General features: G+C 39.0%; 1 protein-coding gene across 1 annotated transcript in view; it reads left to right on the top strand.

The window, feature by feature from the left end:
• PCSK2 (proprotein convertase subtilisin/kexin type 2) overlaps positions 1 to 23,468 on the top strand; it is a 190,286-nt gene that overhangs the window by 80,701 nt on the left and 86,117 nt on the right. Inside the window, exons 3-5 of the mRNA XM_006260699.3 lie at positions 8,581 to 8,694; positions 10,174 to 10,282; positions 13,226 to 13,263. Coding sequence (XP_006260761.2) covers positions 8,581 to 8,694; positions 10,174 to 10,282; positions 13,226 to 13,263 — 261 coding nt within the window. The remainder of the gene's footprint in view (positions 1 to 8,580; positions 8,695 to 10,173; positions 10,283 to 13,225; positions 13,264 to 23,468) is intronic.

Genomic DNA, 23,468 nt, shown 5'->3' with positions numbered 1-23,468 from the left:
CTATGGGATTCATTTGATTAGATAGAAGGTTGCATTAAAAGAAGTATTTAATATTTTTAATGGAACATTTTGTATTTTCTAATGAAAATCTGTACATATATAACATATTCATTACATAAAACTAGAGCTGGGTATTGATTCCTCAACATAGGTTCTATATGACTAGTTTCTGGAAGAGGTATGAATTTTTAAAATATGTTCAAATTCTTTTCCAGCAGAGATAAGAGCATTCAGTAATGTTTTTATTGTTTTTAGTCTGTTCTTAGTAAGATAAAAAGGCTATAGCGAACTTAAAAAATGAAATAGTAAAATGCTTGCGTGTGAGTCTCAACAGTTTTTAGAACAATCTATGTTTTAGACAACCCCTCTTGAGACCTAAGGATGGAAGATACCTGATCAAGGAAAGAAGAGCCATCAGTGCTCATTGGAAGGAGCACTTTGAAGACCTTCTCTATTGAGACTCTGTTGTTGATAAGAATCCTTTCAACTCCATCTTGCAATGCCCACTCAAATGCGATCTTGGAATCCCTCCAAACTTTGATGAGGTGAAGAAAGCCATCGAGCCCATAAAGAATGACAAAGCATCTGGACCTGACAGAATCCCTGATGAAATCTTCAAGCAGAGGGCAGAGAAGCTCATTTCACAGCTCTAAGCCCTCATAAAAAGTATATCCTATCTTTAAATGAAGGAGAAAGGTCTTGACTGTGGCCAGTTTAGTAATTTCGTTTAAAATGAATAATTTGCTGAAACTGACATTACCAGGGATTAGAGAACATTATCAGAAAATGACTGATATTTCTTAATTTCATAGAATGATAGAAATATAAGGCTGGAAGGGACCTTACCTATCTTCTACTTCAACTTCCTGCTCAAGGAAGGTTTATTCTTGTCTAAGTCATCCCAGACAAATATTTGTCTAACGTGCAATTATCTTCCAATGTCAGGGCTTCACAACCTCTAGGTTGTCATAGTATCTGATGAAGTAGGCTGTTGCCTATGATAGCTCATGCCTCTCTGAACAAGTTGCTCTCTAAGGTGCTGCCCTACTCTACCTTTTGCATAACCTCTCTAGGTAATCTGTTCCAGTGATTAGCCATCCTCTCAGTTAGAAAGTTCATACAAATATCCAACCTACACTTCCTTCTTTAAACCCATTAAAAGAAACATAGTCCATGTACAGACATTACACTTTTACCAGTATAAGTGATCAGAAACTTGTACAAAACAGAACAGAAGTTCGGAAATCCAGGCTAAGATTTACCCCTAGCCCACCAAAGGACAAACGCGTGTCTATGTCCAAATTGCCAAATCTTTTTGAATCTCTCCAAATCAATTTGGAGGGTTCTGATTCGATTTGGAGAGATTAAAGGGTTTCCTGATTTGATTAAAGGGTCTCCATCGAATTGAATCATGGACCAAAGCTTCATACTGCCCTATTTCTAAAGCCTCTGTATCATTCTTTAATCGGTTAAAGTCACAGTTTTAGCACAGTTCAGGACCTGATATTGAAAAAAGTTCAGTACACTTGCCACAGCTTTATGAAAACTGACACAAAGCAACAGGTGCAATAAGAATAACTGTTTTACAAACCCGGTCCCATCTGCAGATGCCAAACCTTTGATAAACAATCCAACCCTGTGGGTTGATTTGTGCATTTGTTATGCTCCCATATACCGGTAACCATCTTTAGTTGTACCACTCCAGAAAGAGTGTTGGCTATGCTGAAATTTGATTTAGCTGTTCAGTGCCTAATTATTGGAAGTAGGAGTTACAGGCTTAAATCTTATGAGATCCTGCCCCAGGCAAAGTGTTAGAAGAGTCTGATTTCCATGAAGCAGACACAACTGCAGGCTTTTTGCCTCTTCCCTCTTTCTTCTTAGCTGCCAGGTTTTTTTTTAATGTTCTTTATCTGTCAGGCTCTTTGCCCCTGACAGAAGACCAAGGGCCAACCTAAGCACTCCTAAATTATGAATTGGCACCCCAGGATAAAAAAAATATTGGCTTAAAAATAGTGAAATTTGAACTTATGCATCCATGCCTTGTTCTTTTTGATAGCTTCCTGAGTTTGAGCTGTTCACTCAATGTGCAGATCAGGTTTTCTCTGTAAAGAACAGGGCTGGAAACTTATTTTTTGTTATAAATGAAAGTTGAAATTCTCACAGAACATGATTAGTGAAGTAAGGGCTTTCAAAAAAAAATAGCAAGTCATCTGAGACTAGTGTTTATCTTCAACCCTTTCTAGCACTTTAACAGCAGAGAGCGCTTCTGCAATTCCACTGATGTGCACTGCAAATAGCCAATCTGTGAAGTGTGGGTGGGTTCAGCATTTCCTTACAAAAGATCTTTCTGTTCTTTTACGCAAAGGACGTGGTCAAAAGAAGTAAATGTGTATGCCTGCGATGACTCAGAAGTTAACAAAATTTGGAGATGGAAAAGATGCATCAGATCATCATGTACACTGTCTACAATTTAGGACAGTCTTCTCTGGCTGAGATTTTGAAAGCACCCTGGGAGATTTTTTACCTAATTCCCATTAATGTTAATGGAAATTGAATGTTCAGATCTCTTAGATTGCTCTGAAAAAAATCAGACGTATGAATTGCCCACATCATGCTATTCGGAAGTATGAAATAACTTTAGCAATAGTAAGAATCAGGACCATCTCTCACCAAATCCAGGGGGAGAGGTTTCCCCAACAACAGAAATTTTGTCCAGACTGTTCTGTATAGTTCCATAAGATTCAGTCATTTTTCTTGGGAAACTATTCCACTGTATAATTAGTAGATTTTAAGACCAGAAGGAATCATTTAATCATTTAGTCTGACCTCTTTATAACAAAGGCCATTGACTTTCACCCAGTTAGACCTGTACTGAGGCCAGTAACTTGTGCCTCAGAAAGTCATCCAGCCCTGACTTGAAGAGATGGATAATCCATCATTTCTGTTGATGGTAGTTTGTTCTGATATTTAAAAAAAAGTACCTTATAGGTCTCAGTAGCAAAAAGTTTCTTTTTCTTGGAATTCAACTTGGACTCCTTTATTTTTTTTCACATGCAAAGACCACTTCTGATTCTTGAAGCCAGGGCTGCATGTGCTGTTCGGCTTCTCTTCACCCGCTGGAATAATTTTAGTAAATTTGTCATTTATGCTCAATATAACACATAGTCATTTAACTGCGGGAACTTGACAGCGCAATTAACCCCATTCTTTCAAAATGAGGACCTGATTTCCTTGGCATTTTTGGGAGCAAGGTTACAGTGCTGTGGTTTTTGGCCCTCCTGGAGCAGTGCTGCAGTCAATTGAGTTTTTGTTAATTTGTTCTGCATCAGTCTCCTGCTGGTTTATTATCATCCAAGTTACTTTATGCACCATGCATAAGTGGAAGTATATTAAAAATCAATGCTTGATCCTTTTCTTCCTTGTAGCTGTTTTATCATCCATGGTCTACCTTCTCTGATATATGACCCTTTTCTCTAATTAGAACACAGCTAGGAACTCGTAAATGACTTAGTCACATGCTAATAAAAACTGAAATGTTCCAACTTCGTTCATCATTTAAACTGTGTGCTTACCAGAAGAGTATAAGAAAAAAAGAAACAAAAGGCCATTACTGTTGACAAATGATCCAGGCTATGAAAAGAGGAAAATTATATGCCTTCTTAGAAAGAAAATCTTGTTTCTCAATTGATTAGTAATAAGTGCCATGCTTCACAAAACTAACCCTATAAAGATGCTATTTTCCACAGCTTAAGGCCCTGACATTGCAAATGCTGTCCTACTTATGTTATTTTGAAGACATGTTTGCAGGCTAATAAGGCCACGTGTGCAAGTGTTTGCAGGATTGAAGCCCAATCCATGAAATTAATGGAGTTTCTTTGTCTTCACAGATGGCAAAAAGGAGATCAGCATATGCCCCAAAAGACTTTTTAAATTCTCTATCATAAAAAGAGTTGAAACTTCAAGATCCTTCATGAGAAAATGTTTTTAGCTAAAATGTTATAGTTTAACTGCTTAAAATCATAATGTAGATGGGACAGCTGGCTCTGTTTTAATATGATAGCTCATCAAAGGGAACCCTAGGTCACCCACCCCACACCCATCTATCCAAGGATTTTAAAACCTGTTTTATTTTACATAACATATGAAATATATTCTAGGGAATTTTTGAAAGAGAAGATACCATTTGAACCTGAGATTAGTACATGTTTTGGTTACCACTTCACTAAATAATAGGTAGAAGGTAGGACATAATGGCATGAACTGGTTCAGAGAGGCATGAGCTTTCCTAGGCAACAATCTACTTAGTCAGATGTTATGAAGGGACTAGCAGAAAGAAAGGGATTTATACAGAATGGAAAGGGGTGGAGAAAGGAGACACTGCTAAGAGAGGTAAAGAGCAGGTTGATTGTATCACTTGAGAGGAACAAGTCAGTTAACACTTTAAAGGAGGTTGGAGTTAGCACCTAGTCCAGGCAACAGAATAAGAAACCACAGTTCCTGTTGAGACCATGGTTGACACAATCCTGTCTGTGGATACAAGTTAGATTTTAAAGTGTTTTGGTTTAGGGATGGCTACTCTGAGGTCAGTGATAGAATATCTAGTTAGTCTTTAAGGTGCCACCCTGCTCTACCTTCTGCCTACTTTAAGACTAATACATTAAGAGTAACACAGCTAATCACCTGTCTAAAAGAAAAGGTGTATTCTTATCTCATAGAAAGACAAGGCAATTCATAGCTTTCTTAAGGTTTGGGGGAGCTGAAGGATAACCTGGATGTACTAACTCATGCAAAAACTACAACTACACATGCCCTATCTTCCCTAGGATTTTATGTGCTAATAATTACAGCAGCATGAGGTAAGAACACGCTTATCTTATATTTGGGTTTCACTTCACTGGATGCATCTTATTTATGTACAATTTTCAGAAAGCTTCCTGTACAATGGTCTTTGTTAAAGGAATATATCTCCATTTTTGTTATATCTTTTCAGAGTATAATGACTAATAATTCAAAACTAGGTGAACTGGATGATGCTGGATAATCAAAGCAGTTGGGACCAATTTTGATGTGTCCTGTATCATCTCTTTTCCAAGCCATTTTAAAGAAAAAACATACAGAAGCAAATCATTGCTGTTTAATGACTAGAGCTCCTATTATACTGGATCCTTAATGCAATAGGTCCTATAGAGACAGCAGGCTTGTGTGGGAGTACAAACACTTGAGCTCTTTTTCACTGGCAGTCTTCTGAAGTAAAGGTTGATTTTGGTTGTTTAATTATTTTATGTGATGACAGCTTGCTGGTCGGAATAGCAAGAGTAGAGGCAGAGGTGGTAGCTGACAAAGGCGTAATCATAGGAGACCTTTCTGTTGTCTCCATGACATCACCAACACATATTTTAGAGACGTCAAACAATCTGCTCAACCCTGGGTGCATCTACACATACCCTGACTGCGCAGTTAGTACTGCACAGTCATTCAGTACTTGCTTTAGCTTTAGCAAGTACTAAATGGTTGTGCAGTACTCACCAGTACTGTGCAGTTCTGGTGGCGCATGAATCATTTTTAACCCCACAGTAGCAGCAGTATCACAGTTAATGCCTGCCAATACTATGTCGCTGTAGCGATGAGTTACATTGCATAGCTCATAGCTACAGTGATGTAGTGTCTAAGGTAGATGTGCCCCAGTCTCTCTCCCTCAGGAAAAATATCTGATATAAGTAAGTATTCACGGGGTGCATCTACATGAGAGACCTTAATGTTCAGTGGTCTGTTCTACTGTACATTAGCATTTCATGGCAAAAACCATGCTAATGCCCAGTAGAATTAGTCTATTGCTTATTAAATGTTACAAATAAAAAGTTCACCTTTGTTATTCCACATTAGCACATCTACTGCTCCTTTGTCTGGTACTTCATAATAAAGGTACTAAACTTAATGCGCAGTAGCAAAGGTGCATTAACAAATCTGTAGATATGCCCACATGTGGTTCCTACTTAATCCCTGTCCTCTTTTTCATTTACTTAGTATTGTTTCTTTTCTTCACTTTCAATGAAACTTCACAAATAAATACAAGCAAATAACATCCTTATGAAGGGAACATCACTCTTCTTCTACTTTTAGTCAAAGCAGTAGACTTAATGCAATTGGTTTTCAGGACTATCAAAATGGTCATACTAAAAAACACCAGTAGTCCATACCTTTTAGTATTCTGTCTCTGATGCAGGCTAGTACTAGGTGTTTCAGAGTACTGTCATTATAAGTAAAGGTGAAGTAGCTTATAGGGGAAATAGCTTTTTAATTTTTGTGAATTAGTGGCTGGCCTGTTAAATGCAACAGGGTTCATGTGCTCTTTCCTATTTTATTATACCTTCTGATAGCCTCACACATTTAAAAAGTATGTATTGGAGCCAAAAGTCTTGCAAATGACTTAATAATAATTTGTAATCTTTTTTTGGTAAAAACGTATGTTATAGGTTCTTGTTCTTTGCCAGTTTTTTTTCTGAGCCTTTCTGGTGCTCATAATTTTTAAGCTTTTCCTTGTAAGCATGGGAAACCTAGAAAGCATAAGAAAACCTAGATCCTTGGGGGGGGGGGTTTATGAAAGCTGTGATCCTCATAAAGTTTTAAATCTTTTAAGATGGGCCTTTAAGAAATATACCAAAAATCATAATTAAAACAAACTGTCAATGTTTCTGTATACTAAACTAAAGAAATTTCAGATCCAATATTGAATTTTCTCTGTTAGATCCTTTTTTAGAAACTTCTTAAGCATTCTGCTTCAACAGTTTCACCTAGTAGACAGTTCCTCAAGTTAATTATGTATGGTGTAAAGTATTTCGTTTTAGTAGCTTAAAAGTGCAACACAGGCTTTAATGCTCATCTTTCCCGGTCTAATGGGGGATGAGTGGAACACTCCATTTCTAGAACATTGTATAATGGTCTCATTCTGTTCCAGTACAGCCTTCCTCATCATTTGGGGTATTGTGTGTTTTCACTGACACACAGAGAGTATAGTCACTGAAATAGCTCTGGAATATTTTCCTGGGGCCTCACCATCTGCAGTGATTTATACTAGTTGAGTATTTGATGCTGGTTCTGTCACCATGTGAACAGTAGTCTCCCATCCCATATTGCTGCACAGAAGTTCATTATGACCCGGCATTAATACTAGATCCACAAAGGTACGTGTGCACCAAATGCCCATTGATTTAAATGGGAACTCAGTGACTAAACACCTTTGTGGATCTGGGCCTTAATGTCTAGTTGTATACTTCAAAAAATGATTTATCTCTCTCATGTTTGTGACTTGATCTGTTCTATTTAAACATAATATTTTCGTATATTCTAACCTCAGTGACAATTTTAGCTGCTTCTTACAGCTAATCTTTCTTGGCATTATATGCATTTTACTACAATATATTTATTATAACAATGTTCATAACAATTGATTCCTTACTAATAAAACATTGAGATGTTCAACTGCACAGGTGATGGCCCATAAATCATATAATATTTATTTGGTATCAATGTATTTTGGAAGAAAGATGTTACAAACTGTGTGTCTCATTCAATGCAGAAAACAGGGGCTGACTTTAGAAATGTATTGTTTGAAAGTCTAAAAAAATGAAAGCTAAGGTTAGTTCACCTCCATGTAATCCAAAATCATATAATCCATAACCCAGTGATCCTTAATCAGGGTACTGTGGCACCCTGGGGTCCCTTAAGGTCCTTTTAAAGGTGCCTAAGAGTGCCAAACATTGTTAGCATTGCTAAATATGCAAGCATGAGTCAAAAGGTAAACCCAGAGATTTCAAATAGGAATTCATACTGTTAAAAACATTTTGAACTGCTTTGGTGTTTGTGGCCACATCCAGATGAGCATGAACATTTGGTTCCCTGGGGACAAGTGGCAGTGGTACACTTTGCATTGCAGCTACTCGTCCCCAGAGAATGCAGGTGCCATGCACGCTTTGGTGTTGACCGCACCAGCCTTACCTGGGGTCTAGGGCCTCCTGGGGCTGCAGCAGTGGTGATCCTGGTGATCCTGCTGAGCAGAGCCTGGCTGGCAGCTGCAGTGTGGCTGCAGGTGGCTCCACACCACTTTTCAGCAGCACACACTTGCCCATGTGTGCGGTGCTCTGCTTTTTCTTTCCATGGTTTTTTTTGACCCCTGGATATCCAGAAAAAAACCACAGCAGCTGCATGTATGGTCAGCATACCATTACAACGTGGAGGACACCTGAGTGTGTGGTATGTGGTGCTGCAGATGTGTTTGCAGCACCACATACTACATGGTTGCGCTCATCTGGATGCGCCCTCTAATATCTTTACTACAGAAGAATTGCTTTAGTATTTTCTGTTGTCAAAAACCAAGAGAAAACTAAGAACTAGCATTTTACAAGGAGTGCATTGAGTCTAAAAAGGTCAAGACCCACTGCCATAGCCTCATGTTAGGAGGGCTAAACTATGAAGAACTATGAAGAGGACTTAATTTTTTTGCTAAGAAAAAACAATATAGCAGAAACAAAACCCTCTGATATTACAAATGTTGTGTTAATATTGTAAACATTGCTATTCCAGGTTAAGAAGGCTGTGCAGCAGGAAGGCTTTAACAGAAAAAAGCGAGGCTATAGAGATATCAATGAAATCGACATTAACATGAACGATCCTTTATTTACAAAACAGTGGTACCTGGTAAGCAATTCAATTTTAGTTCTTAAGTGAGATCTTGAGTAATAATATATAACCAATTTGCTTCCATGTTATTCCTTCTTGTTTCATTGTTCTGTGAGCATGTCTTCCAGATTTCTCACTAGAACTTCGAAATTATTCCAAGAGACTCCTCATGAATGCTGGGACCTGACTTTGGCTCAGTGAAATCAAAAGAAGGACTCGCTGGGCTATGAAACAAAGTTATAACTTGGTGTTGTGTGAGAACTTGTGCAGTGCAGACATGATTACTAAAGCTGATTATGTATGTCCCCATCAGATCTCCATGTTGTGTCTTAAGGAGCTCCCTGTTATATAGAATAGGACAAATATCTCACTATGGAATCATAGTACTGTGTTATGCTGAACTGATCTGAAAAATGCTGCAGGGGGAAGGGGGACACTCTTGCAAAAAAATTCATTTTAGGGGTCAAAAAAGCTACATTTTGGCCTGAACTGCAAAATTAAAACAAAAAAGTCAATTTTGGCATGTAGCCAAGGTGATTTTGGAGATGCCACAGGGTCTGCATGCATATCCTCTGGCTGAAGTGTTGTTCTTTTGAAATGTTTTACAGCCAGAAACATGTTAAATGGTACATCTACCACCTTTAATGTTGGTTTAAGAAGATGACTTGTTGGGCTACCCAGCTCTCCTGCAATCATATCCATCACTCTTACATTATTCTTGGTATTTGTGACTGCATCTACATGAGACACTGACTGTGTAATTGTTACTGAACAGTCATTTAGTACTTGTATGCACATATGTATACACAAGTACTAAATGACTATGGAGTAACCGGAGTTACAGTGCAGTAGCATCACCCAACAGCTTTTAGGTGATGCTGATGCACAGTAGCTCATTACTACTGTGCAGTAGTGCCACATCATGCTTTGTGCCACGCAACGCTACTGCACGCTAGTAATGAGCTACAGCGCAGTCAGCATCTCATGTAGATGCAGCCCATGAGAATGTATTTGAATGTGAATATATCTGAGAATATATTTAAGATAAGCTTGTACACTCCATCATCAGACCAACAAGGTGGTATCTAAGCTCCCTATCTGAGGTCCCTGATCCAACAAAGGAATTAAACATGTTTTTTTTAAGGTTAGGAGTGCTTCATTTGGACTTGTAGATAAGTGCATTTCATTTGGACTTGTAGATAAGTGCATTTTTGGAATGGAGCCTAAACCTAGTCCTGACTTCAGTGAAAATTCTGCCCATGCTTGTGAGATCAGGTCCTAAGTAAGGATTGTACTTTATGCTTGTTCTTAATTCTTCTGCTGTTGTGAATTCTCCTGCTTCTGAGTTTATTGTTCTATTTTATATTTTATACTAATGTGAGATATATTTCACTAGTGTATATACACACTAGGTATTGGGCAGAAGTTCAATGACTGTAGAAATTTGACTACGCATAGAATAAATAAGGATTTTCTACTTTTCACTTGACGTATTAGATCAACACTGGTCAAGCAGATGGGACTCCTGGACTTGATCTTAATGTAGCTGAAGCCTGGGAGCTGGGATATACAGGGAAAGGAGTTACTATAGGAATTATGGATGATGGTAAGTGAAGATTCCAAGGTGTATAAAATAATCTGATAACTAAAATAGCTTTCTTCATGTATTCTAATGAATAATAATAATAATAATAAAGTATGTTGGATTGATGACCATGGCAAAAATGTCTACCAGCCTCTTTAAAGTCCTTTCATTCTACAAGGAAAGATGTTTTAAGTGTAGTGTTGCACAATAGCCACTGAAGTGCCAATGCCTGTACCTATAAAAGTAACCCCTAATTGTCACACACACAGTTCTTTGTAGGAATCAATCCAAAGGCCATTAAACCAATAGGACTTGCTTCAGTGGGAATTGGCTAGGAAGTTTATTGCCTCGCAGAGAATAGATATGAGAGCATTTTTCCTGGTTAACGTATTTTCGAAGTGCACATGGGGCTGAAATAATTTAACACTTCCCTAGTGAATGCCCATAGAGACCTGCATGTTATATAAATTAATAGTTTAGGGCTAGGTGTAAGGGATACAGAAGATACAATCCATGGTTGAAAACACAGGTGTGCTTTGCATGGATTGGTTAGATTGTCCAAATACAAGAAGTCTGTAGAATTCTTTCTTCAGTTTTTTGCTAGCTAAATTTTGTAGTATGCTTTCCATAGTGACTGAATAGTGCTAAAAAAAAATTTAAAAAAATGAAGCCAGCTGTATTTTCAGGGATCTGTTGAGATCTGTCCTTGTTCTAGTCTGTCACCCTCCTGTTAAAAATTGAAATGAGGCTGCTGGGTACATAGTTAACCAGACTGCATTGTGGTATGTGAATGAGACAGTATGTGAATTGTTTTAAGCCTAGTGTCTCATTTTTGTTAGTCCAACGTGGCAAAAATTTCACCTTCAGTGACTAGGCACAATATTTACCAGGATGACAATAAGATGATTGAAGTTCAGGCCAAATTAGGCTGGGACCTGGGGGTGAGTGGGGGGAGGGAACTGGTTCATTGGATGAAGCATTTAGAGTGGAGTGTGGAAGGAGAGTTGGCTCCGTACATTGACTAGTGCTCTGTGGGCATGTCTACACAAGACATTTACTGTGAAGCTGCCTATTTAGCTCCACAGTAAAGTGTCCATATTTACATATTCAGTCCTATTAGACCACAGTAAGCAAATTCACTCCACCATAGGTTAGTACTTGTAAATACAAGTACTGTCCTGTGGTAGGGTTCCTTAGCACAAAAGCAATGCATGTGTAGATGCTGCTGGGACTGGCTGGAGTAAGAATATGCTTCAGTATGGGGGCTGCCCGCTACCTAGCCCTGCACTGAAGCACCCTTGTGCCCCAGCCACCTCCTCTGCAGCATGTTGAGCCAGGTTGGAGCAGCCCTGGGCTGGCAGCGTAACCCCCTGGCCTCCTGCCAGCTGGGGCTGCTCTGACCTGGCTCAACATGCTGAGGTCCCAGATGCACATGTAAATGTGGTACCCAGGAGGAATAAATTATGGTGTGCTATGCGCCAGAGTTTATTGCTTTGCATTAATGTAATGTGTAGACATGCCCTGTGACTATACCAACATACCCCTTGCAGACATTTTCACTAACTCTACAGACCTTAAGCAAATGCTGTATAAAGTCAGTTCTGAATTCATAAACAGGAATAACTGTTCCTGGGCTCATCCAGTTAAAAACAGAAATGTTCTGTTTGACTTCCATATCCAGTAAAGGCTAATCGAACTCAAGTCAAATTACAGTAGTCAGAATAAACTGTTTGCAAACCAAGAATTGTTCATATTGTTTGGTAAATAATTTCCTAAGCGAATACATGCTCAGGGAGCTGTCTACTGTTGAAATATAGATGAATGCTATCGAGCAAAATATTTCTAATGAATTATTTGTTTTGCTCCAGTAGTTATTTCTAGTAACTCTTGAGCTACCTAATGAATCTCTCAGATTTTGAATCTGCACAGTGCTCCTAGTATTGGGAGACCCTGTATCCAGGTGGCTTCTTATTGGGATTATCAAAGCTGCAGGTGCAGAGGTCCCCCTGCACACAGCTATCTGCAGGAATCACAGGACCCAAAGCACTAAATAGAAGAAGTAACACTTATAAGATCAACAGCATGTGCAGAGCAACCATATATTTTTCACTCTTGTAGTGTTACATCCAGTTCACATTAAAAAATATTCATGATCTTTATTTGATTTGTAGGGGATTGCTGGCTTGTGACTAGATTTAAAAGCAAACAGATGAATTTCATATATCATATTTTGGTATTTTTGCAAGTGTTACACACAAGTCTAGTGTTAACCTCAGCAAGTACCATGCTATATACTCAGGAGGCTGATTGTTCAGTCTTCCGAGAATGTTCTGAGATTTTGTAACCAGTCTGATCTATCATTAAAAACTTCCCAGAGTGGACATTCACAGGAGCAGACCTGCTTGCCCCAGTAATTTCCTCATTTCTGCCTTCTTAATTTGCCTTTGCAGTTTCCATTTGCAGTGATATTCTTTTCTTATACCCGACACTGTTGTATAGTACCATTTTACACTATTAGGGTATGTACAGAAGTTGCTTTTAAATCGACCTACCTGTAGGATCAAAACAAGATATAGTGATGTTTGGGGAGCCTTTCAGATGACAGTTATTATGTGGAGGTAAAATGTTACTACAGCTTCTGCTTCTCAATGTATATGATCCCATTTACAAACTAGGCTCCTAAATTTTGTGGCTCAGTTCTACTTCTGGTTATTCAAATTGCCACTTTGACATATTCTATTAAGACCTCCTAAATTGGCCTGCAGCAGAAATGATACCCTAATTTAAAAGCCTACTTTTGAAAATTGGTGTTTAATTCCAGACAAGCTTTGAGATTAGCATTATTCCTCACTATCATTTCTTATAGTAGCAGTTGAAAATGTTTGTGTTTGGCGGTCATTGTGAAATTTTTTTTTGAAACTCTTAACCTTTGGGTTATATGTTTGTTTCATTGTCTTATTACAGGAATTGATTATCTTCATCCTGATCTTGCCTCAAATTATGTAAGTATACACTGACCTTTTCTGGAAAATGTGAAGTCCCTATTGGTTTTGTTTTATTTTTCTTACAAAATAATTATGCAAGATTTGAAATGTTAGCATGACTGAGCTACTGATCTTGCAGGTGATAAAGTGGGACCTTGCAAATTGCTGGCCAGGATCTTTTGGTGTAGGGGATAAACTAGTGACAAGACAGGGGAATGGTGGTGTTGGCTTGTTTTAAAAAAGCTGTAGTTGGCAATATTAGATTTAAGGCAGAAATGAGCAACCTGGGAATTGGCTCTAAACTTGCTGTTAAAATATAAAGTTCCATCTGTCATGTGGAGAATAGCAGTGCTACAGGCTGAAGAGACTGGTCTGCTGTTTGCTTACAACAGCTGGACCATATGTTAGACCTTGCAATTAGGGCTGTGAGAAACAGCACCATTTTGTTTTGACTTCTGTTTCACCATTTTGAAGGGACAGTGTTTTGTTTTGCTGTTTTGAAGCACTGTTCTGTTTCATTTTGTCGAAGCTGCTTTGCTGTTTCAATGCTGTGTCTGTGCATTTCAACGTTTTACCCATAGGCTATAATGGGGAATCATGAAAATGCCTATAACTTTGTCATTTCTTGCCTGATTAAAACAAAAACAGTAGAAAAGATAGCCCTTGCTGAGGCCACAAAGTCTGTCAAGTTTCAAGGAGATAGGTGCAGGGGTTTCTGGGAAACTTCATCTCTAACTGTTCAGAGCAAAACTCATGTCACTTGTAAGTGTGAAGGCACACAGGACTGAAAACTGCAGGGATGGTAGCCCCTGCTGAGGCCATGAAGCCTGCCAAGTTTCAAGGAGACAGGTGCAGGGGTTTCTGGGAAACTGCACCTCAAACTGTTCAGAGCAAAACTCATGTCACTTGTAAGTGTGAAGGTATAGAGAAAGCTCATTTCAAACAATGCTTTTTATGCTGTTTATCTGCCCCCCTCCTCCCCCCACCCCCCAAGCACTGGGATTGGAAGGGGCCTCAAGGAAGGATCACAGTCACTGGTCAGCTACACTGTCAATATCAGAGCAGTCCTTCCCCCCCTTGTCCCTCTCCCACTCCTTAGTTTCTCTTTAGCTTCAAGGAAGCCTGGCTTCAAAACTCAAAATGTTTCAACACTTTCAAAACTGTTTCAAAACCTTTTGTTTTGTTTTGATTTCACTGCTTTGAGCTCAAAACACGTCAAAACAGCTTTGAAATGAAACACCCATTGAAATGACACACAGCTAGCCCTACTTGCAATGTGCAGACACTGTATGCTTCATTTACAACAGGTGCTTTAATTAAAAGCATACACAGACCTGAACAGTGAGACACTGTACAGTTTCAAATGATTGTTTCTTCAGATGTATCTTTGATTTACCTTTGATTTATTTTCATCTCTATTCCCATTATCCTCTTATTTTTAACTGTCTGTTTATTTGCATCTGCTGACACTCTCAACTGCCACTACCTAGGTTTTATTATTTTTTTCCATGGGAAATGATTCCTGTGGTAACAGGTTATTTATGGTACAGTGGGATGCAGAGAGCTGAAACTTATGGTGCTCCTGTAGTTTATAAGTAGTAAGTATGATTTCTGTTGAAATCAATCTACTTTGGTTGCAGCTGTGGAAGCTGATAGCCAACAGTAGGCTACAAGGTGGATTGTTATGGAGCTAGCCATGGGAGGAGACCAGGTGAAGGAAATCCTATGTTCAGCTGAAACACAGATTTTAATTTTCATAGATTTCATGTATTTCATAGATTTCATAGACATTAGGGCTGGAAGAGACCATGCAAGATCATCGGGTCCAGCCCCTTGCCCAAAGGGCAGGCAGTCAGCAGGGGTCAAATGATGCCTGCAAGATAGGCATCCAATTTTGAGCAATTGCTGTTCCCCAATAGAAAAATGCTGTGTTGGAGAATTACCCAGCATACCCAAAATTACCCAACATATGCTTTGATGAACAACTGCAAGAAGTGCTTGGCATCCTCTTCTTCTGTTAGACAAAAACTAGCTCCGTGCTTCTTGTTGGATTTACTCCTATAACAACAAGGCCTTTCTTGCTGCTTTTTTAATACTATAAGATGTGGCTTCAAATTTTATGAATGTAAAGTTCCTAACAACAAAAGTAAAACAAACTTGGTTTATAAGTGTAATTAAATGCAAAAAAGCAACAAAGAAAACTACAATACACTGCTCAGATGCACTGGCTCAATAAGAGACGGAGAGGAGAATTGTACGTTTACTCTTGCAAAGGAGTTTTGTCCTTCCCCCCTTTTAAAAGAGTTTCATAATCCATCACACAGTTTGTAGAATAATAGGCACATGTAGAAGTTAAAATCTTGTTATCACTGAATCAATAGCAAAGCTTCCACAGGCCATGATAGAACCAGGATTTCATTCTAAATACAGAAAACTAGGAGATGTACATATACAAGTACTTAGAAAATAGGTAAACAAAGAAGATGGTCATTTTCACACTTTATTAATCTACTCAATGACTTGATTACAAGTAATTAAATCCTGTTCTTTAACTACAATGTTCTCACTTCAGAGGAATGACTCAGTAGGATATTTATTTAAATTGAAATAGTTTACACAAAGACAATCTTTACTTTGGATGGGCAGGTTGTATCTAGAGCTAGGTGATTAGTATATAGTTGTTTTTGTTGCTGAATTAAAGTAGTGGCATGATCATTTCTGGATAAAAGGTTAAAAGAAAAACCTGGCTCTAAAAATCTAAGTTCTGAATTGACTCCACGTACATACAGTGTGTTCTGAAGTCAAATGGGAATACTTCTGTTGACATCTGTGGACCTTGAATCAGTTCTGCAATATATTCTGGACCTAAAGGTTGATGTGTAACAGTGATGCTGTGTTTTCTCTCTTATGGGCAATAGTATGACAGAATCTAAGAATATGAGGGATACATGGAAATAAACTATTTTGTTTCAGAGGTGTCACTCTGCTTCCAGCAGAAATATAATCAAAGCAGGTGGCATCTATATTGCTAATCCATGGATCTAAAATTTACTTTAATTGCAATCTGTACTACACAGCAGAGTAATATTCCAGTCTACACTAATAATTGTATTTAAGGCAAGTAACATAAAAGTAAATTTAAATGCTATCATCTGGAGCAAAACATGCTTTATCTGAAAATTGGGTTTATTTTTTCACTGAGTGGGTGGAAACAATAAGCACATATCAAAGAAGATTATTTGATTTAAGATGAATTTAAGGGAAAGATTGTGAACACATTGGAGGATGGGAGTATAATTCAGAAGGATCTTGACAGATTGGAAAGCTGGGTTGGAGCTAACAAAATGGAATTCAGTACTGACAAATGCAAGGTGCTACATGTGAGGAAGAATGATCATAAATACAAATAAAAAATGTGTGACATATGGCTAGATGGCCTCACTGTGGAGAAGGACCTGGAAGTCTTGGTAGATCACAGATGTGATACAAGTCTGTAGTGTGATGCAGGTCCACAAAAGGCAAATGTGCTTTTGGGGATGCGTCAATAAAAGCATTAGGTGTAGGACATGGGAGATAATAGTACCTCTCTACCCAACACTGGTTAGGCCTCATCTGGAGTACAGCATGCAGTTTTGGGCTCCACATTTCAAAAAGGGCATGGAGAAGTTAGAGTGGGTCCAGAGGCAAGTGCCAAAAATGATACAGGGCTTGGAAGGCAAATTATAGGAGGAGAGGTTGAAGAATGTTCAGTTGGGGAACAGGCATTTAAGAGGATATGACAGCAATCTTCAAATACTTGACAGGCTTCCATAAAGAAGAGGGAAGCACCTTTATTCTCTTGAAGCAGAGAGTAGGACATGGACTAATGGCTTGAAGTTGCCACAAAGTAGGTTTAGCTTGAATATCAGGAAAAACTCTGTCACTGTTAAAATGAGGGGGAGTTGGGGGGTGGGGAGGGCAGTAGAATAGACTGTCTTAAATAGCTGTGGACTCTTCATCATTGGAAGTGTTGGACCTCCTTGAGAAGAGGTTGAACAGACATTGGTCAGGATGATCTAGGCATAGCTGTGCCTATGTTCTAGTATGACTTTTTCTGATTGTTTCTAGGCTTTGCTGTTTGCTGCAGAGGGCCAGGGGGGAATTCATTTTCCATGCAGCCCTTCCCTTCCCCCCCCACCCCCTTCCCCCTCTGCTACCTGTGTTCTTAAGCTTTCTTCAGATGTATTAGGTGTTGGCTGCTGCTATGGCTGAGGATTTTGACTGGGGTGTGCCCATGCTCCTGCTGGGATTTAAATCCAGAGGTTCTTGTTCCTCTAGTCAGGGTCAGCCCAATCCCCATAATTAGGGTCTGGAAGGAATTTTACCCTGTGGTCATATTGGTATGGACTGTGGGTATTTACTTTCCTCCATAGCAGGAGGCATGGCAATCTTCCTGGGATCTGTTGAGTGTATATTAACAACGATTACAGCAGCAGGACTTTGACTGCTGTGGTCCTGTGCTTTACCTGTGACAGGTTAGGGTGTTGGGTCAGTGTTGCCTATATTATTTTGCTGATAGGTTAGACAATAGATTTGTAGCAGATAGTTTGGATAGAGAAGATCCTGCCTCAGACAGGGGGTTGGTCTGGATGACCTCTCAAGGTCCCTTCAACTCTACTTCTCTAAGATTCTATGAATTTAAGACCACATATACATCCAGAAAACAGAATTAAATCACTCTGTCAGGATCAGATCACTCACTCTATTGGGCCTACACAGCACCGATAGTCACTTTTTTGTTAATCTTATGAGTTCTTACAAGCTAGCTCACAGAGTTTCATGTGACAATATATCAGTATATCATTTGCACAGTAAGGTATCTCTGGGTCATGGTGAGATGTATATCCTTGGGAGGAATACAGATCATCTTAGCCTTCCATATAAAATCAAGGAAGGTTATTCTTAAGGGGAAAGATCTTTTTGGAGGGAAAGGTTTTGCATCATTTCCTAAGAATGGCCAGGCTCTGGCATTCTCTGATCTCTTCTGGACGTAAAAGAATCCTTTGGTAATTACCTGCCCCCAATAAATGCCCGTACAAAACAGTGTTGAGCAAGAAGGAAATGTAATGTCACCCAAGTGAGCTGCTAAACTAGTTCATAAGATAGGGTTCAGAAAAAGAACCCTGCTCATATTCTAAATGATGGGGCTACCCCTTTGGCTTGTGTAAATTGGCTTTGTACCATTTCCCTTAATATCAGTGGAGTCATGCCAGTTTATACCAGCTGAGTATCTGTTTATAAATGAGGAAGAGGGGGTAATTAGTCAAAGGCTGCATAGTGTGCATCAGTGATTGTGATGGAGACAGTGGGAATATGTTTTTCACAATTAAGCATTCACATGATAACTCCCCCAGAAGCAACAAATCATTTAATGTTTTATATTTTGACATTATTTCTACTTTGTTGGCACTGTCAGAGAAATGCTTTCCCTTCCTACTCCATATGATTTTTGTTAAGGTTATGCTAGTCCTGCACTTTTAGGCTAAGACCTAGAGCAAGGTAGGGTTGAATGCAAGCCCTAGTGACATAAGGGACCTTGGATAACAGGTTGACAAAGGGAAGAAGGAAAAAGTCATCAAAGGAGGAACAGACTGGTGCAATGAAATTCAGAATTGTATGCTTATGACAGTAAAAATGCTACGGGTATGAATATCGTAATTAGATGGCCACACAGTGGCTTACGCACTATAACAAATTTATCTCTACTACTTGCATGGCTTTTGGGTCATTAATATTTCAGCTGGAGCATGCATATTGTATGTGAACTTTTGGTTTGAATCATCATTATTTCTATTCTCCATTGTATATATTTTTACCTTTAACTGAACCCTTACTGTTTAGCTTGACATTAAGAGAAATAGTTACAGGTGTGTCCCCAGTGATACTTTCTGCCTTCATCATTTTATAAAAGCGATTGCACCATTTTTAAGTGAGAATGGAAGAAATTAGTTTAACTGTCTCAAGGCTAAATGTAGGTGTAAACCATATTCCCTGTGGGTGAAAAACTGCAGACAACAACCTGCTGTGGAAATTCTCTCCTACAAAAGAAGCAAGTTTGTGCTTCTGTTGCTTGACTTTAAATGATGTTTGCCAGTAACAGCACTCTGCAAAAACAAAATTCACAATAGATATTTCTTTATATTGATTTCTTCACATCTGCATTCTTCAATCATTTATAAGCTGGATTTTCCAAGTCATTTTTATGCTTTCCATTTCAGGTCACCTTCATGTGTAGGAAGGGACAGGATCAGGTCATGCTGAGATCAGTTTTTAAAGGCAAATATACACTAGATTGCTGTAGTAGGGTCATGATATTGCTACAGTTGTGATGTTCCAGGGAATATATGTACAATATAAAGAGGTTAGCAATGAGAGCAGAAACATTGTAATGAACCATAAAATCATTGGTATTCAGTCATTAATTTTTAATGAACAAAAAGTCATAGCTATACTGAACACTGACCTCTGCTGACCCTTTGTACTTTGCAGGTAATGATGGCATCAGTCTTTGGCATAACTAGGTTTGTCTATTTCAACTGCCTTTGACTTGGTTTATCTTTTGGATAAGGGGACACATGTATTTGGAGCTGTTTCCGAAGGGAACCTGTCAAAAGGCAGCATTTGTTACATTCTCATTGTTATGTGTATTTGTACTTTGAGTACCAAAGTACTCAAAACAACCTTCATTGACCTTCAATACATGGATGACTGTGCCACCCTTGCTCACATTGAAGAAAACCTTCAGTCTTCATTGGATTTCTTCAGAGAAGCCCACTAAACGTTAGTCCCCTCTCTGAACTTCTAGAAGACTGAAGTGCTCTATCAGTCTGCCCCAGTCCATGAATATGACCCCCCTCACCAGGTTACTATCAAGAGAAAGACCCTGGGGATTGTAAAGCAATTCCCCTACCACAGTAACTACCTCTCTCAGAGAGTGAACACTGATGAAGAGATCTAGCACAGGATCCATTGTGCAAGTGCTTCCTTTGGGAAATTGCTTTAGCATGTATATATTCATCACGATTTTCAGAAAGACAGCAAGATCCAGTTCTACAATGCTACTACCATCATCCCCACTCCCCTCTACAGATGTGAAATGTGGGTGACCTACTATTGTCATCCCTAGAGCTGGGAGAGGCACCTCCTGCTCTGCACTCAGAAAGTCCTTTACATCAAATGGAGAGAACACCACACAAACACCAAGATCCTTGCTGAAGCCAATACTACGAGCATTAAGTTGGTGGTCTTCAAGCACCAACTTCTCTGAACCAGACATTGTGTTCAGATGTCCAACACTTGACTCCCAAAACAAGTGCTCTGTTCCCAAAAAGGTCATAGAGTGGCCTGAGGTTTTGCGGTGGCCAGAGGAAATGCTACAAGGACATGTTGAGGGCATACCTCAAAAAATGGATGCTGGCATCAAGAGCTGCGAGAGAAATGAGGAACAATAGAAATATAGCAAAAGCACTTCATCTAAGCACTGGATGTGCTTAAGTTTGATTTGGGTCATATTGACTTGAAGTTCAATTTCATTTTCAAATTTCTCAAAAGAAAAATCAAACTTGCCATATTTTATTTTCCTCGGGGGAGACTGTAATTTTGTGGGAACTGCAGTAGGCTTAGGATCAAAGAAAACTCAGGATCATTTGCTTCTGCATCCTTAAAAGGGCCTCATTAAAATATAGACAACTCATTTTCCCCCCAAATCCCCGCCCCACCAGTTTTCTGAGTTTGTTAAATTCTGCTTTTCTGAAATCCATTGTCCTTATTTGTCTGCACTCTTTCCTTCTGCCTCTTAGGATCCTGAACTCTTTCATTTTTCATTGTCACCAAGTTACTTTCCACCTTCACATTCTCAATCAATCCTTTCTTGTTTGTAAGTCAAGACGAACTTCCTGCCTAGTTGACCCCTACCATTTATATAAAAAAGTTTTCCCCAACACACTACAGGAATTTGCTGGACTGCTTTGCCTTCTTGAAATATTTCCAGGAGAATGTTCTTGACCAGCTCCAGTCTAGATAAAGGCAGAGGTACATAAAGCCAGGGATGAGAGAGAGACAGAATTCAGGGGGTATGAGGAAAAGGAATATGGGAGCAGAGAGATGGGTAAGAGTTAAGTGGTACAGGACCTTAAAAGCACTGAAACTTGCTGAGGGAGGGGGAGAAAAAGCTACAGTCAGAACAGAGACTAAGGGCATTACTTTTACAGCTGCATTTTTATTGACTAAAAAGAAAGAGAAACAGGAACCTGTGAGTTGATACATGAGCCACAGTTCAGAATAGAAATGATCAGGTTGTGGACAATTGTTTTGACTTGTGGGACTGAGGAGGAATAGCAGGATTCTAGATGAGGCAGTATGTCACATCCTTTTCTTTCAAATACATAATGCTTTTAAATAGCTATATAGAAAATGATCAAACAACAAGTTAATGAATATACTGAGTCTCTCTATGTTACTTAAGTACCTTCCCTGGGGAAAAGGCTGCTTCTCCTTCAGGAACAAGCATTTATGAAAGAAGAATTGCAAAACTGCGCTTCCCTTTAAGGCTGATCAACTGCAACAGCTTCCTGTATTAGTTTCTCAAAGCCTTTCCATATGCACAAAGATTAATTTTCTGTTCATGCACTGAACAGCTGGCCTTTCCTGTACAGCTGGGTATAATGGGTATAGTTACTTGCTTTCCAAAAGTCAGGGAGCTATGACAAAGCTGGAATTTTCCATCCTGCAAAATGAACGCAGAGACACTCTTTGATATAGGATCAGTTTTTTCTTCCAATCCTTGCAAACCCTGTAGAGGCTGAGCCATCAGGAAATTATTATTTTTTCCCCATAATGAGAACCCTTAATTAAGAAGTGATAATTAAAATACGAAGCCTAATGTACTCTCTGGTTTGCTTTCAGTTCAGACTATGCATCCAAAGCCAATGATTTTCAGGGGAAACTTCTCCAAGACAGATGATCTGTGAGAAAGAGAAATGAGGTATATAATACAACATATAAGATATGGTTATTAAAAGAAGAGAACAGCAGCTGCAGGCTTTGTGTTCATAATTTTCAGTAAATTGCTTGAGGAAAAGCCTGCATGAGAGAATGGGGGATGGGAGGTTTGGTTGACAAGAGGACAGAAAGAAGGAGATAAATTGATTCTTACCTCACAATGGTTATGGTTCTAGTACACCTGCATTGAGCCAGTTCCTTAGTGGCATGTAGTACATCTGGGGCAATGGAGAACTAAACCAGCTGAGGCTCTGACCCACTTACCAATTTATAGCAGCATAAGTGTGATGAGAATCTGCTCTGGTTCTGGTTTGGTAGAAGGTAATTAGACTCAAAACAGAAAAAAAAATCAGATCGCTAGTTTAAAAAAAACAGATATGATTAGAGAATGCAAATGTGAAGCTGACTGCTAGCTCAGGTGTCTGAGAGACCTGTTTTGTCCAGATGTGTCTGAACCTGAATGCACATTAAAAAAAGCCAAATCACACGGCAGGAAAAAAAAGCCGGAGTGACTGGTTATGGGCATATTTACCCCTTCTCTTCTTTCCCCCAAATTTACCACCTTACACTAATTTTACTTGCACCTGTGTGCAAAAAACCCACAACACAACTGAAGTCCATAGCATTGTGTCAGTATAAAGTGAGCATGGTTTCTCTCTCTCTCAGCACTAACTTGACCTTTGTTTTTTTAACATGATCCTTCCATACTATTTTTTTGTGATATAGACCCATAGGAAATATCTTGATGGCTTTAATTTTATTACATTTAGGAACACTTCTACTGACTGGATATTTAACTGTGTTAAGAATGAGGCAGGGTTTTAAGGACATAGCCCTGTGTCAAAGTTGTCAGTGATCCAACATTTCTTATTCGAATGTGCAGGGCATGTCAATTTCTCCGTTTTTCTTGCTCTAGTTGGACATGACCCCAAACACAAGGCAGTCAAGTAAGTCTCTCTCTCAACATTTAGTTCCTCACTAGCAGCTCACATAATAAAAAGTCCCTCACTGGGAGGCAAACATGACTATAGTGCTGGAAATTTTTCCATTCCACATGACAATAGTGTTGAAAAATTTCCATTGTTTGCTATTGGAGTAAACTTGCCACTGAGTAAATTTTTAACTCATGAAAGATGTAAAGAATATCATATTTACTTGAATCCATCATGAGGCTCCCCCCCCCC

This window comes from Alligator mississippiensis, chromosome 1 (genome assembly GCF_030867095.1).
Source record: "Alligator mississippiensis isolate rAllMis1 chromosome 1, rAllMis1, whole genome shotgun sequence".
Lineage (NCBI taxonomy): Eukaryota > Metazoa > Chordata > Crocodylia > Alligatoridae > Alligator > Alligator mississippiensis.
The sequence above is the reverse complement of the archived record's forward strand: the minus strand, read 5'-3'. Positions and strand labels throughout refer to the sequence as shown.